The 16,110-nt window shown below is 44.0% G+C and overlaps 1 protein-coding gene and 1 long non-coding RNA gene across 2 annotated transcripts in view; one reads left to right on the forward strand and one right to left on the reverse strand.

Moving 5' to 3' along the window:
• Positions 1-16,110, forward strand: part of LOC142603950 (uncharacterized) — a 221,404-nt gene that overhangs the window by 183,791 nt on the left and 21,503 nt on the right. The gene's annotated exons all lie outside the window — the stretch shown is intronic.
• Positions 3,313-16,038, reverse strand: JPT2 (Jupiter microtubule associated homolog 2). Its single transcript, XM_075767155.1, has 5 exons — positions 15,883-16,038; positions 9,056-9,204; positions 8,416-8,558; positions 6,462-6,507; positions 3,313-5,741 (listed from the first exon to the last, which is right to left on the reverse strand). Exons 1-5 carry the CDS (start codon positions 15,924-15,926, stop codon positions 5,557-5,559), a joined length of 567 nt encoding a protein of 188 aa, XP_075623270.1. The 5' UTR covers positions 15,927-16,038; the 3' UTR covers positions 3,313-5,556.

A 16,110-nucleotide genomic window follows, 5' to 3' on the forward strand; every position in this document is an offset into this window, starting at 1 on the left:
TCATACGATGCTGCAGCTAAACTCAATGGACTTGTTCCTGTAACAAGTGCTGGGATACCCACTCAAAGTCCTGTACTTGGGTCTTCATGGAAGAAGCTCAAAAGCCACTGTTCCTGTTTGCCATCCCATAATCTACTTCCAGATTACCAGAAAAGAAACTTTTCTGTTTTGAAGAAGAGTTGTGACCCTTAAATCTGCCCCTGGTTAACAAGGTTTGTAATGATGTAGCACTGGAAATCTGCCTACTCCAGCAGGTTTCACTGTGAAACACTGGTGAACATCCCTCCCTGAGACAGACATGGGGACAGGCACCAGACAAAACTCAAGATCAAAGGGACCCTGTATCCTCCCCCTGCCAGGATGAAGGCCGTAGCTTAAAAGAAAGGAGCGAATGGAGGCAGGTCCACGCTCGGGGTGGCAGGCGAACCTCCTCCTTGCCCACCTCGCCCTTCCAGGTACCCCTGTAGAACTGGTCTGAGGCTCTGGCTGTGGAAGGCCAGGCAAAGGAGGACATGGATTATGGTCAATCTACACCAGAGATGTCACCAAGGTCAGAAAGGCCCACCTCCCCCCATATCATGACCACCTCCAGGAGGAAGAAAAGGCAGGTTATAGTTGCAGGCGACTCCCTTCTGAGGGGAACAGAGGGTCCGATATGCCGGACAGACCCTCTTAGGGAAGCCTGCTGCCTGCCTGGGGCCCCGGTTAAGGACATGACTAGGAAACTCCGCAGCCTGGTACAGCCCTCGGACTGTTACCCACTGCTGCTCTTCCACGTGGGTGGGGATGAAGCCGCAATGCGTAGTCCAAGAGCGATCATAAGAGACTTCAGGGCTTTGGGATGGTTACTGAGGGAATCTGGTGCACAGGTTGTTTTTAGCTCTCTTCCAGCTGTGGGCAGCAAAATCCCTCAAAGGCATTCCAGCCGCTCCAGCCAGGTAACTTCATCGGGGACACAACTGAAACGCCTCTACGCAAACGCACGTAGCATGGGGAATAAACAAGAGGAGCTGGAGACGTGTGTGTGCCTGCAGGGCTATGACCTTATTGGCATTACAGAGACGTGGTGGAATAGCTCCTGTGACTGGAGTGTTGGGATGGAAGGATACAGGCTCTTTAGGAAGGACAGGCAGGGCAGATGAGGAGGGGGTGTCGCCCTCTACGTCAATGACCAGCCCGAGTGCATGGAGCTCCACCTGGGGATGGACGAGGAGCTGACCAAGAGCTTACGGGTCAGGATTAAAGGGAGGGCTGGGGCAGGGGGCATCATAGCAGGGCTACAGGCCACCTGACCAGGGAGACTGAGCAGATGAGGCCATCTACAGGCAGATAGGAGCAGCCTCACGTTCACAAGCCCTGGTCCTTATGGGGGACTTCAACCACCCCAGCATCTGTTGGAGGGACGATACAGCAGGGCACAAGCAATCCAGGAAGTTCCTGGAATGTGTTGATGATAACCGTCCTCCAAGTGACAGATGAGCCAACAAAGAGAGGTGCCATGCTGGACTGATGCACTTTGACACAGACTGTGGCTTTGGCTGAAGTGGCATATAGCACGCCAGCAGAGGCATGGGAGGGACAACGGAGGAGCCAAGGTAGCACAGCTATTCAAAATGTCTGCATGTTTAGGAGGGAGGAGGAAAGCGGTAGGGTCAGAGACCAGAACAGGAGCTGGCTGGAGCTAGAGAGGCTCACGAGTCCAGCAAACAACTGCATTCCTGCTGGTTATGGCCAGCATTTTGAGCTGCTTGAGGAGGAGGTCCTGTTAACAGTATAAGGAGTTGCAGCTGGAAAGAAAAGGAAAGCCAGATTCAAGAGAGGGTAATCTTCATTCCTAGCAGCAAGATAAAATAACCAGGGCTGCAAATTTAGCACAATAATTAAAACCCACTCTTTTTTGCTCACTGACTGTTTTCAAAGGGAGGAGCAAGTAGCAATTGGGCTAGCAGCCTGGACATCCACGTTATTGCACTAAATAAGCCCCCGGACATACTTTAGATGTTCCAAGTCTGATTAACCTCTATGAATCCTTCAAAAAAAACCCCCACAGTGAGGCTACTTAAAACACTGATAGAGAGGACATTAATATTCCTCACAGAGTGCAAAGCAGGCTGTTTATCAACAGTTACGCAGTGGTGCAACAGGACAATGCTTGCTTGAAAGGTACAGCATGGAAGCCAGTAGCCTTAATGTGGGAAAACACACACTAACCTGTGTTAATCAGGTTCGGGGGGGGGGGATAAGGAGGGATGACATCACAGCTGAGCTGTTCATTACAGCAGTGGTGTCTTATACTGGATGGGCATGGTGACATACGTAGGAACTAAGCAGCAGCTATGCCTAGAATTGTACACGTGACATAAAAGCGTGCAAGTCATCCTTTAATCACTTTCCAAGCTAAGCTTATTGTAACAGATATCATCATTTTCCTTCCATGACTGAAACACTAACCTGGATAATATTCTATCCCAAGTGTTTTAAGCTACAAAGGGGCAAAGCAATGAGGCAAGGCATAGAGTTGCAAAGTGAAACTATATTGTAGTCTACTGTTGGCAGCAGTTCAAAGGGCAACCCTTTGTTGCTGGTGTGCTATCTATGAAGGATATTCACAAGTTCCCACACCAAGCAGATCCTACCCAAAGCATTGTGCAGCCTTGAGAGAAGAGTTCTGAACTATAAATGGCAAAACTCAGTGCAAAATACAGCAGTCGCTGCAGAAACAAGTGCTGACTGAGAGGCTCCGCGGGGCATTGCAAGCTGTAAATAAGGGATGAACACAGAACACCCTGGCTGAGAGGCCACCATGTCCAACTCACCCGGAACTGGAATTTCTGTAGCTACCTCCATGCTGTCAGTCAAGGCAGTTTGGCACCTGAGTTTTATGCACGCATCAGAAGTGTAGAAGTGGGGTATGTTTCTCCACATAAAGAGCATTCCCTGTTCACAGGGAATTATTATGCTGTTCTACAAATAGACTTAAATATTTAAAATATTTGAATAGTTAAGTCCATTTACAGTATTGCTGAAGGGCTTAAGAGCATCCCTGCATTGTACAGGATGTTGCCCACAAAGAGGCATAGACCTGGACAGCTCACCCTCACTACTGTCCCTTCACATTCCCAGGGATAAGAGGTGCTTGTCTCATGAGCAACCTTGAGCACGACGTCACGTCTCTAAAGCATACTCCCCACTGCAGGAGGCCTGAAAAAATTTGTGCAATTTTTCCAGTATCAGACAACAGAATTCACCACTGTATCTAGATTGAACTAAATTACCGATTAATTTATAAAAGCAGACATCTACAGCACACAATGAAGTAACAAAATACAGAGGTTTATTGACAATTGCATGATTTATCATTTGATTTCCAACCCCCTTCTGTCCCGGAGAAATGTTCTTATCAATCTTACTTGTTGAGTTGAAAACTTGGTTTAGATTCCAAAGAAAGAAATCCAAGAAAATTAACAGTTTCACTAATTTAAGGCCTAGTTGGAAGTTGCTGTTCAACACACAGGCACTGTAGCCAATGCACATCAGGTTCTAAAAGATGCCAAGTATTACAGACAGCATCAATTACCCCAGAGCCTTCAATGCAGAAAGCAGCCTCTGGTTGACTTTTCCACATTGTAGCCTCTTAAAACCCTGTCAAGCACTAAAACAAGGAACTGAAACAGATAGATGTGTTTGAGACCCAGCCAGAGGCTAGGTGGCACAGACTCAAGAATAGCTGCTAGGAAATACATGTTTGGAAGTAATATAAATCCATTACGGGGTTGCAGTTAGAATCACACTGTCTTGTTTTTGTAGGGGGCCAAATAACAAGGCGCTCCAAATCTATCTGAAAGGTACAAAGGCATTGAAATCCCTACTTTCCATGGCTATTTCTACCCTTAGCATCACCCCTTACATTTTACTTTCACTGTATGAAAAGGCAACTAAGTCTTCATGCAGTCAGTCACCACTTCTGACATCACGGAACTGTAAGCATAGTAAGCACTGTGCTCACAGCACGTTTTAGCACCTGGCCCAGAGACAGTCCCCTCTAAATAGTAGCAGGTCCCAGGGAACCTGGGCTAGAACAGCAGTGGATATACGCAGATAAGGCCACTTGTTCTTTGGTGTACCTGAACAATTCCTGTTTCGATATGTCAAATTTAAAAAGTCATTATTAAATACATTGAACAGTAAGCACCTAATGTTAACATTCATATATCAAAGCCCTGGATATGATCAGAAAGTCCATTCAGAGAACAAACGATGGGAGCTACTCTCCTCAACAAATGTTTGTGCAAAACATGCACATCTTCCAAACATTATTTAAGACAGCCAGCACAACCAGAAGGTTTGTATTGCTAAAGTCTTTGTTTCTGCAATTAGGATAGTCTACAGCATGTCTCAAAATAACTACAGCTGTGGTTTGAGGAGAATCCACATAGTTCTCCCAACCTTACCAACAGAAATCTGAGGCAGTCAAAGGCAAACATAAGGCTGACCAAAGATAAGAGAATTCACTAACAGACTCAGCACAGACAAACAAAAAAAATGCACTGTGGTGAAGACAGTAGAACAGTCCTGGTTTCAGTGGGGCACAAAGTAAAAACCTCTGCAGAAGCTAAGGCATTTCGATACAGGTTGGGTCAAAGCTAGCTGGCTGGACACCTCAGTATATTCTCCATGGTAATGGTAAACTTTAAGTTCCTTCTGTTCAAAGAGTACCATAAAGCTATGGTTTGCAGGCACATCTTTACCAGAAAATGTGCAAGCACTCAAACAGGGTACTTTGAGTAAAAGTCTTCTAGAAGCACCTACATGAAACAGTATGTGGGACTGGTATTATCACTTATCAAAAGCTAGGTGTAGTAATCTGCAGATTACTGAAGGCATCAGAAAGGCCTGAATACTGGGGAGGGGAAGACCACAATTTTTATTAATGCATGACGGTTTGTGAGTATAAAAGAAACCTTCAGCATGTTTTGCCTTGTATCAGCACCACGTGCTGCAAAGCAAGAAAGGAGAAAAAAGAGAACCAAAGACTGAAGACACTCAAAACCACGGTAGCACTACTTGTTCCAGTGGAATGTATTTACATTAAAGTGACTCCAAGTCAGCTCACACTGTGAAGCTGCATCCCGTTGCCTAGAGGAAAGCATAGCCGACCTCCTTTCAGGTGTGACCTCCAGGTCCCCACCCATTCACAAAGTTACTGTTGACTATGGATAAGCCTGACTCCACAAGAGTGTCCTGAGCCACTAGCTAGCTAAGAACAGAACATTCTGATGAACTCGCCACAAAGCAGCACTGATCTTTTACAAAGTTACACTAATGTCCCCCTCTGCCACCCACCCAGGCAGTCCAATACTCACATCTTCCACAGGGCACCCTTTCCCTCCCAGCCCTCCCTCCCCAAATCATCAGGTTATCCTTCCTACACACTTCAGCATAACCCTCATCCATCTGCTTAAGAATCTATCCACAAACAGTAGTCTATAAACTGACCTCGCAACCACAGACAAGAGTTTCTGTGCAGACTCCGTTAGTGAAAGTGAACAGATGACCCTAATAGAACGCAATACTGGATTTCCCCCCCGGTGGATTGAGAACTTTGTTGTGTGAGCGTGGCCGTGGCCCTAATCGAGGCTCGTGATTGTCTATCTTGGGTTCCGGCTCCTTGCATTGCTTCTCTTTGCCCAGATCTTTTTTCTCGCCTCCATCTTCCAGTTGTGGTTTGGTATTTTCTGTAGCTGAATAAAAAGAAAATATCAGATCAACTTGCTATTCTGTAGTGCACGAAGTGCCTCGTCTTCTGTAGGCTGCATTATTGCCCATCCATAGCACACTAAGGTTCATCTATATCTGTTAATTTGTCCTGAAGGAAATAGGTGCTGAGGAAGAATTTAGCTTTTTGCAACAATTCCTCTCTTCCTTCAGCAATCTTTCTAATAAGGGTAAGTAGGCTAAGCAATATACCTTCAGAATTATTTTGACAGCTTCAGGCAATTAAGAGATGCAACATACCTCCTTTCATACTGAGCTTGAAAGCAACAATCCCATCATTCTTTAAAAATAGCTAGCTGAGCAATAATACATTTTGTCAGTCAGCTATTTGTTATTTACAACTACAGAAGGCCAAGATTACATACCTGAAGGAGATGGCAAAGGAGGAAGGAGCAATCCGATAGGATGTTTTTCTAGCATGTATACACCCACACAGAGTATCAAGCAAAGTATATACACACACATATGCATAGCATCAAGACTTATGTCTGCGGTGTTCCCCTCAGCCAGAGAAGAGAACCATTTCGCTGAGACAAGTGATTAAATTTCTGACACAAGGAAAACTTCTCAGTTATATTATCCTAAACACCAGCCTTAGTGTTATGTTTTTAAGAGGAACCATAAGAAACTATTCCTCAGAGTTTATCTTTCCAAAGAGAATAGAGAAAGGCATTTCTCTTGCTGACCTTCTAGCTTCTTTGGTGTTTCATCTTCTTTCAACACAATATGATCCTGCAAAGAAACCAAAAACTATTTAGTATATTATTGTTCTCAAACAGTAAATCTGTCCCAAAATCCTTTAGAAAGTTTTGCATTTTTCTGATCTGAGTTTATACATTTCCCATGGTAAAAGCCAACAGCTGCAGACACTGTGCAGCCCTGCATCCCCTCCACCACTACATAATCCCAAAAACACTGGTAGAAGGTAACTCCTGTGTTTCAATGAATTGTCCGAGATGTGCACCTTGACATAACATAGATGTGTTTATTAGTTCATTAGAGGCTTAAAATTTTGTCTATGATAAACAGTTCAGTCCAAAGGTCTGGAATTACCATTCTTGACAAGCACCCACTACCACCCAGAAGTTGGTATTCACAACTAGAACACAAGCAGCCTTCGAGCACCCTATTTCTATGCAGAATTACTGTCTTCAGTGATTCATAGTTAGTCCAACAGTCACATAATTCACAAAACCTTTTAAGACCATTTCCCTAACAATCCCTATTGATGTCAGAAATACACTGCAATACTTCAGAAAAGCTTGCGTGTTTTCCCACCCATGAAATTCAACTTGCAGTAATTTTTACAAATGCGCTATCTCCTTTCCATCCCAGTATTTCCCACAATTCCAATGTTCTAATTAAAAGCAGAGGAATTTCCAAAGTGGTGTCCTCCATTTAGTCAGGAAGTTACAGGAATTAATATGTTACATTTTTTAAAAAAAGCAACTAAAAAGAATCAGAGACCAGCCTGATAAAGGGGTACAGAGGAACAAAACAAAGCCCTCTCTTAAACCAACAGCACTACTCCTGACAAAACCTAGCTCCCAGTCTTTTTTTTCTCCTCCTTTTTTATAACCCAAATCCCCCAAAATACACTCCAGAGTCTGCATAAAAAGTTAGACAAAAGCACACTACCAGCACCTTCAAATTTAAGGGGAAAAAAGGAGAAAAAAACCCACATTAAATTGGACTAATCTTTTCTTTCTAAGGTTCCAGGAAAAATGAGACTGCTACTATTTTTTCAGCACAAAGACAGTGAGCTGTGTTTCATGGGATGTTAAATTTCCATGCTGTCTGACATGTCACAAACATTGCCAACATAGTAGCTACTCACTTAATACTATCTACTTAGATTAGAGCTGCAGGTTGCAAATCCAAATATAGGGCATTTAAATACAGAAATAAAGCAATTGGCAATGTATTCTCCTTTTTTCCAAAAGCAAATTTGGTCATAAGTACAAGCCTCTCCAACTATTACACATCCCAGCTTTAAGATCAAAAAATAACAACTGATATAGCAAGACACACTTTTGTCTGACATCCCAAAATCAAGTGCATGCTAGACCTGACACTCAAAGCTGATCTTAAGTTAGCTTTTTCACTGTTGATCACTTAAGCTTGATCTCCTGCTTAAAGTGCTTTAAATATACATACCTACAGTCAACATGAAGAGAGGCAAAGGGCACACTCAGGCCAGATGAAGATTTATGACTGTAGGTCACTGGTGTTCACAGACTATCCAGAGTTGGTATCAAGATCACCTCTGCCAAATTGCAGAATAAAGAGAAATAGCTTCTCCCTATCTAGCTTCAACACCTCTTGGCTGTGTGCCAAGGACTCCAGCTGTACCTCACTTACAAGGAAGACCAAAAGCTTCAGAAGCATTTTTTTTTTTTTTTGAACACACATCCGCAGTCTAATTAATATTTTTACTGCAAACTACAGAGCATGCTGAGATCTGATATACCAAAGATAACAAGCTATCAAAAAGAGACTTTAGGAATAACTAACTTCAAGCTACCCTATGCATAACTCAGGTCTGTCATATTAAAAAGAATACAGGTGTTGCATTCTGACAAGACTGTAAGACAACTCGCTGAGCTGCTAGCTTCTTGACAGCGAAAGAAGTACAAATACCTTAGGCTTGTTTGGGTGTGCTCGCACAACACTGGTAGATACAGGAGACCCAAAGATGTCACTTGTCTTCCCACCAGGCGGATTCATGCGTGGACGAGGCTGAGCAGAACCAGAATCTTCAAAAATACCACTTTCTTTTCCCCCTGCAAGGCAGTTGTAAGAATTTTTTTTTTCTAGAAGAATTAGTTTTACCAGACTATATTAAAAAACTACAAAAGATGTAAGAATTCAGAGACTTCTAGAACCCTACTGCCTAGAGACTTACTTTTGCTTGCCTGAAGGTATTAGATGAAATCCTTTGTTACAAGAATTCACCAGAGGATCTCAGACTCACAGCTGTACTAATTGCAGCTAACTGATGACACAGCTCCAGAACAGAAGCAGTTTCCTTTCATCATCTCCTAGACCTCAACTCAGAAAGAATTAAACTTGGATGATTGTGCCTAAAAAGTCTGTGAACATGTATATCACTGAAATATTCATATATTCAGAAGTCTGAATAGATTTATTGTTCAAGCCCACTCGATCTGTAAAATGCAACATAAAAAGACAGATCACAGTGTTCTGCTTTAGGAATGTGAAACCAGTTCTGTGCTGTAATTCAGAGCCCCATCGTGCTGAAGGAGGTGGTCGCTCTTACCTGGAGGGTTTGTTCTTTTTGGAATGTTTTGAGGTTCTTCTGATGCTCCAAAGATATTGGATGCCATCCGGTGTGGCCTGCTTGAAGAAGAAACTTCTTCTGTACTCCCAAAGAGATTACTAGAACCTCCTCCTGGGGGCTTCAATACCCTACATTGCAGAATGAGAGAAACAAGATACAAAAGTCTGTTTGAAATTTATAGCATTCAACTTATTTGATGTTCCCCTCATCATTCTCCCTTGTATGTTATGAATAACTCTTCTGATTTGAACTTACTTCAGATAATTCTGTTATGTCCACAAAGTATCTACTTTTCAAGAGCTGTTCTAATAAAATATTCTCAAGTTCAGCACAAATACTGCCAGCCTCCTTCCTAGTCGGTCAACTAGATTATTATGTTATCTGCAGTTACTCGCAATGGTCAGAACAGGGCCACCAGAACAAATGGTTATGCTAACTGTAGCGTTCCAGAAGCAACAGGAGATTAAGACACATGCCTCTGGTCAGAATTTTAAAAATAACCATTACAGAACCAGACTTTCTGCTAAACTGCACATACCAACTTTGTATCTGTGATACAATTCAAACGCATTGACTTTTAAATAAAAGCAGACATTTCATAAGTACTAAAAAATTTGCTAGTTTCAACCATCAGTTATCCTATTAGCTGCTGTAGAGTTTAAAGCAGAGAGGTAGAATGCCAAGAAGCCAAATTTTCAGTGGTCAAGATGCAAAACCGTTAAGACCAAAGCTCTGCACCAGAGGTATATCAAACGGATCCTTATAGAAATATGAGGTTACAACAGAAATGGACCGACTTCTTGAGAACCTACCAAAAGTCACGCTGTCCTTGAGTAATAGGTCCACAGTTAATACCTATCTATGCCTTGGTCAACAGACTGACCTGTTCAGCAGGTCCTGTCCTGAAAAGGAACTGAACCATCACTGAAAGTGATGAATACCTAGGTATCAAAAATAATCTCTACAGTTATGTCTACGTGAACAATTGCCCACAATCTTAGCAGCTGTGAAAAAAGTAGTATCTGAGTTATATCTCTTCTAGTCTGAATACTTGTCCTGGGACTTAAACTAATCTTTACTTTCATACAAAGACAACAGCTAAAAATTGCAAGATCTTTATACCACCCTACCTGAACAGACTTCAAATGTCAGTGAATGACTACAACACATTCCCTCCATAGATCTGTGACAGAGGCAAGACATTTCAGGTTAGGTGTCTGCCAGGCATGAAAAGAGGTTCCTCTTGGAGCCAAGATCTACTGCAGTTTAACTCTTAAGACTTACTGTCACAAAAGCAGAGATATTTGGCTGCCCTGTCAGAAAATGAGCTTCGTCAGCATTTCAGATCACAGGATGCAGAAAGCAGTTCTATTCTCTTTGGGAGGAAGGATAAAAAGTTCATCTCTGAGTCTAGGAGTAGTTTATATTGTTAGAACCAGCCTCAGAGAGACGTGTCTTACTGGCCAATTTCATAGAATCTTTAAGGTTGGAAAAGACCTCTAGGATCATCAAGTCCAACTGTCAACCCAACACCGCACGTCTACACACTTTTGAACAAGCTCCAGGGACGGTGACTCCACCACCTCTCTGGGGAGCCTGTTCCAATGTCTGACCGCCCTTTCAGTGAAGAAATTTTTCCCTAATATGCAATCTAAACTTCCCCAGAGCAATTTGAGGCCGTTTCCTCTTGTCCTATCACTTGTTGCTCGGGGGAGGAGACCGACACCCACCTCACCACAACCCTCCTTTCAGGTGGTTGCAGAGAGTGATCAGGTCTCCCCTTGGCCTCCTCTTCTCCAGACTAAACACCCCCAGGTCCCTCAGCCGCTCCTCATCAGACTGGTGCTCCAGACCCTTCACCACTTCGTTGCCCTTCTCTGGACACGCTCCAGCACCTCAATGTCCTTCTGGCAGTGAGGGGCCCAGAACTGAACCCAGCACTCGAGGTGCGGCCTCACCAGAGCCCAGGACAGGGGAATGATCACTGCCCTGGTCCTGTTGGCCGCACTATTTCTGATACAAGCCAGGGTGCTGTTGGTCTTCTTGGCCACCTGGGCACACTGCCAGTTCATGTTCAGCCAGCTGCTGACCAGTACCTCCAGGTCCTTTTCCTCCAGGCAGCTTTCCAGCCACTCCGCCCCAAGCCTGTAGCGTTGCCTGGGGTTGTTGTGACCCAAGTGCAGGACGTGGCACTTGGCCTTCTTAAACCTCATACAGTTGCCTCAGCCCATTGATCCAGCCTGTCCAGATCCCTCTGCAGAGTCTTCCTACGCTCAAGCAGATCAACACTCCCTCCCAACTTAGTGTCATCCACAAACTTACTGAGGGCCCATTTGATCCCCTCATCCAGATCATTGATAAAGATATTAAACAAGACCGGCTCCAAGACTGAGCCCCGGGGAACAGCACTTGTGACTGGCTGCCAACTAGATTTAACTCTGTTCACCACAACTCTCTGGGCTTGGCCTTCCAGCCAGTTTTTTACCCAGCAAAGAGTGCACCCATCTAAGCCATGAGCCACCAGCTTCTCTAGGAGAACGCTGTGCGAGACCATGTTGAAAGCTTTACTGAAGTCCAGTTCTAGAAATAAACATGTGTGTGTATTTCAGTATTTTAATCCTTAGTACGACTGTGAACCCCTTTAGTTTGAGGGAGTAAGTAAAATTTCAGCAGACAGGACAATTGTGTTGCCCCGCTGCACAGATAAATAAACCTTACTGCTCACATATGATTTAGTGTCCCACAGATTACAGATCCAACTATGCTGTAGGCTTTCCACATATCTTAGAAGGTCTAAAACTGCTATTCGAATAGACATTGTATATGCAAATTACATGTTTTGATCTTTCACAATGGTCCAGAAACCATGAGGGAGTTTGAGCTTTTAAACATGGGAGATGGAAGGAAGAGAGAAGGGAACAATAAAAAACCCAAACAACTGCTAGAAGAGTTTGGGAAGGGGCTCCTGTTAAAAAAGTAGGTCTGCTAGTATCCCTCATATAATTGACTTCTGACTTTACCCATTCTTTTCAGCTATTTCTTTTAATACATATAGTCTTTCTCAAGTATACTAATCTAAGTATACTATCAAAGAGATTGCAAGGAAGAGAAACATAGTTTATACAGATGGAGTTTCTTACGTTATAGGTTCACTCCATTTACCATGCTGTTTTCTTAACGCATGCCTACAAGCGTAGGAAGGAATAACAAAATAACTACATTCACATTTTTTTGGTTTAAGAAAAACAACCAGTCATAAGAATCAAATTACTTCTCATTCTGCAACTGGATTTAAGCTCTATTGCAGAAAAAAAATCTAGAGAAACCCCATTTTAAGATTAAAAAATCTTGATTATTCAGTTAACAAACTTAATTAAGCATCAAAAGAAATCCAACACTGATTAATCATATATTGCCCTCCCATTTTCAGCTCAGTACTAAGAAAACCCTACTGTCACAATTAGTAAGTCAGAGGCATCATTTGAGATGCTTATGAGGCACTTTGAAATCCGCATAATAGGTAACCTTTTCTGCCAGCATCACCCAAAAGAATGTCTTGACTCTACATACACAAAGTGGATTTGCCTCCTCAATTTCAGAAACTTCTGATTGCTAGGAACCTTCCAAATATTTCATAAACTTTCAAGTGCCTGTGACACCAGGTCCATAAAATTCTAACTAATGCAAAGTCAGATAACTAAGTCATTCACAGGACTTACAAAAAACAATATTGAAGTGCTGCAACAAGGTCTTCCAGCTTATGATAGCAAAGAGGAACAGGGGTTTTGCGCCTCTTCACTTCAGCCAAAAACTGGGGAGAATAAAAAGCTATTTTCTTGCTGTGCAGCCTGTAGTCCATTGCTGGCCTCCTTGTACTCCTGTGTCACTCCATTCCAGATCAGAGTGAGATGTGCAAGTCTCCCACACCAAGTAAGAAAATAAGATTTAGCCTGTGAATCCTACCAATGGAAAACAGCGTGCTAAACTTGATGAGCCAGTGTGAGCTGCTTCAATAGAGCACAAGGAAATTCAACATACATTTTATAGTAATTTTAGTTAATACTTTATAGTCATTTTAATTTACATTGGTATTATGCCAGTTTACATAGATATTTTCATGTCTTGTAGCCAGATAAGTTAGATCTTTCTTCCTTTGGGAGGACAGGAGGGAAGGGAAGGTGGTGTTTTATTCTTTTAAACAGTAATGAAAAAACACCCCTTTGTTTTCTACGCAATCTAAATCTGCCTCTTCTCCTCCTGCTCTCCAGTAGACTAGAAGTCTGTCAATTCATCTAGAACAGCTAAATTAAGAACCCTACCCTGTAAGTTTAAAAGCCTCTGCTAATTGCTTTGTTCTCTGCTGGCAGGCTTGAAGAATTTTAATTAGTTCTTGTGGTCTTTTTTCCCTATATTATAACACACTTGAATTTGCATGCCCTTTCTTCAATAAACCTTTCAGCCAACCTATGGAAGAGATGCCAAGACTTATTCATTACTTAAAGACACTGATTATATAAATAAATATTTTTTAAAAAATTCTGCCTGAATGTTAAACACTGAAGTCCTACCAGTTTTCAAATAGGAGAGCTGCAGTATACATAAGAGACCATCACTAAAGTAACTAGCAGAAAGCCAGTCGGAAAGCAGGTGTTGAGGTTTGGAACACCAGGTTCTAAAGCAAAGACCAGAAAGCTACCGTGGACTTCCTGATGCTGGATCAATAAAAACTCATGGCTCAATAAATAGCTCACTTATAAGCAAAGAGTGAGCTTTGCTAAATCAGTTATGCTCTTGATCCGAAATCTCTGCAATATTCTGCAATACTACAGATGGGGAAGAGGGGAACATGTATATTACATTTCCAAGATGGCTACATTTAGCATTTTTAGCTCTATACAACAGGTGTAAAACTGCTCATATACTAGATGAATTGAGGATACATAAAAGCAATACATCTTTATAGTGTGCACCAACACCAGAATGACAGAATTCTGCCCTGTTTTGCTTTCACAGCAACAGCAACTCTTAGACATGTAATTCCTCATTTTATTTTGGAAAAGCAAAACTTCCTTAAAAATAGAAAGCATCATTATTAAAGTTTAATAAAACTAGGCAGTTAATTTGATTTAGCAAATTAGTTGTTTGCTATATCACTGTATGCATTAACTGGATCACTAGAGATGCATCTCACTGGACAATTACTTAAGTTGAAGTTTTCATTTAAAATTTTTTAGCATCATTTATTTCTAACAGTAATACCCCTGTATTATGAAGTTCTCAAAATGCAAAGCATTTGTTTATAATTTCCTTGCAAAGATTTTCACATTAGGAAGAGTTATTACTTCCATATCCATGGCTGTTGGTGGCTGCTGCAGGAGTTTTGAATTAGGCTCAGTTTTAATTAGAAAAACTTCTACACATCAAGAACTGCAATAGGCTTTGCATTATCATCAAAGTTTTGTTTAGGGAATGAATGACACTGGAAAAAAGCGTCCTTTTCGCTTTTGACAGCGGAGGCTGTATGTCAACAGTCACCTTCTCAGAGATCACTCTATAAAATCCAATAACGTGTTGCAGTGCTGCAGCATGCGTGCTTGCTATGCTGGCTCTGTTCTATAGTTGTGTGTATTGCCATAGTTTGTTCTCAGGCACAATGAAAACACTCTGCCACAATGTCAGAGAACAAGCTGTAACAAGACCACCTTTGCTTACTGTTATCTAAAAAATTATGATGGTCTGCATTCCAGACTATCCAGAAACCCAATTTACGAGTTAAATATGGTTTCAAAATTACCATGAGAACAGAAGCTTCTCAGAGATTATACTAAGGGCGGAGTATCCTCAGAAGTCCTTTAAAACCAGGTCATAGCTTAGAGCGACTGGAATGAAAGGCAAACTTAAAGCACCCTTACACAATTTCAAAACACTTCCTTCCTCTCCGAGCACATGATTACCTCACGGATGGATTATTCACTCCAGCTCCAAGTTATTAGCATACGTGCCCTGATCCAAGTATAACAATATGTTTCAACTTCATAAAGCGAAAACAAGCTAATATCTGCTTATGCAGGCCTCTGTGCTGGATCCTCTCAAAGCTTCACAGAGCAAAACCGTGTCCTCCTCCCTCCGTCAGGGGGCACAAACACGGGGGAAGGAGGAGCCTCCACAGCGCCAGGCCTTGCTTCCGCACGGGAATCCCCTCAGCGCCCAGACACCCTCTCCAGCTCGGTAACCACCCGCAGGAGCCCAGGCCCCTCCCGGCGAGCCGGGGCCAGGCGTCGAGCGCTGCAGCCCCGCGGGGACCGGCCCTGCCCACTCTTCTCCGCGTGCCCCACGCGTGGCCCCGAGCCCCAGGCGGCACGCACCGCCGGGAACCCAGCAGGGCGGCTCCCCACGCCGCCCGCTCCCGCGGCGTCAGCCCCACCGACCCCCGGGGCGCGGCAGAGGTAAACTGAGGCACAGCAAGGTCACCGGCGCTAGCCGCCTGCCCCAGCGGCTGCCGGAGGAATGGGGGCCAGCGTTCCCGCCCACCGCGGCCGAAAAGGCCCCTCAGTAGGGACCCGCTCCTCTACGCCGGAGCCCCTCTCCGCTTCCCGCCCCTCAGCGCCGCGCCCCAGCCGCAGCACGCCCTCCCCCGCCCCTCTGCTGCCCGGCCCTCAGCCGGAGCACACACCCTCAGCGCCGCGACTCAGCCTGCACCTCTCCCGAACGCCGAACAAAGCCCCGCCACGGGCTCTGCGCCGCCGCACGGCCCTTCTCGCTTCCCCCCTCACCCCCGCACCGCCAAGCCACCCCCGCTGCGCCACCTGGAGCTAGGCTTTGCCGAGTCGGCCTCGGGGCCCTGGAACATGGTGGCGAACGGCTGACTCGGCTCCACAACCCCGCGCGCGACGCTCCTCCTCGGCTGCCTGGACCGCAGGTAGAGCCGGCGGACCCGCCCTGCCCTACTATTGGTTGACTCACCTGCCTGTCACGTCGAGCAGCCTATCGAACACAGCCCGCCCTCTCGATATCCCGCCCGTCCGGTGAGCCTC

Source organism: Balearica regulorum, chromosome 15 (genome assembly GCF_011004875.1).
Source record: "Balearica regulorum gibbericeps isolate bBalReg1 chromosome 15, bBalReg1.pri, whole genome shotgun sequence".
NCBI lineage: Eukaryota > Metazoa > Chordata > Aves > Gruiformes > Gruidae > Balearica > Balearica regulorum.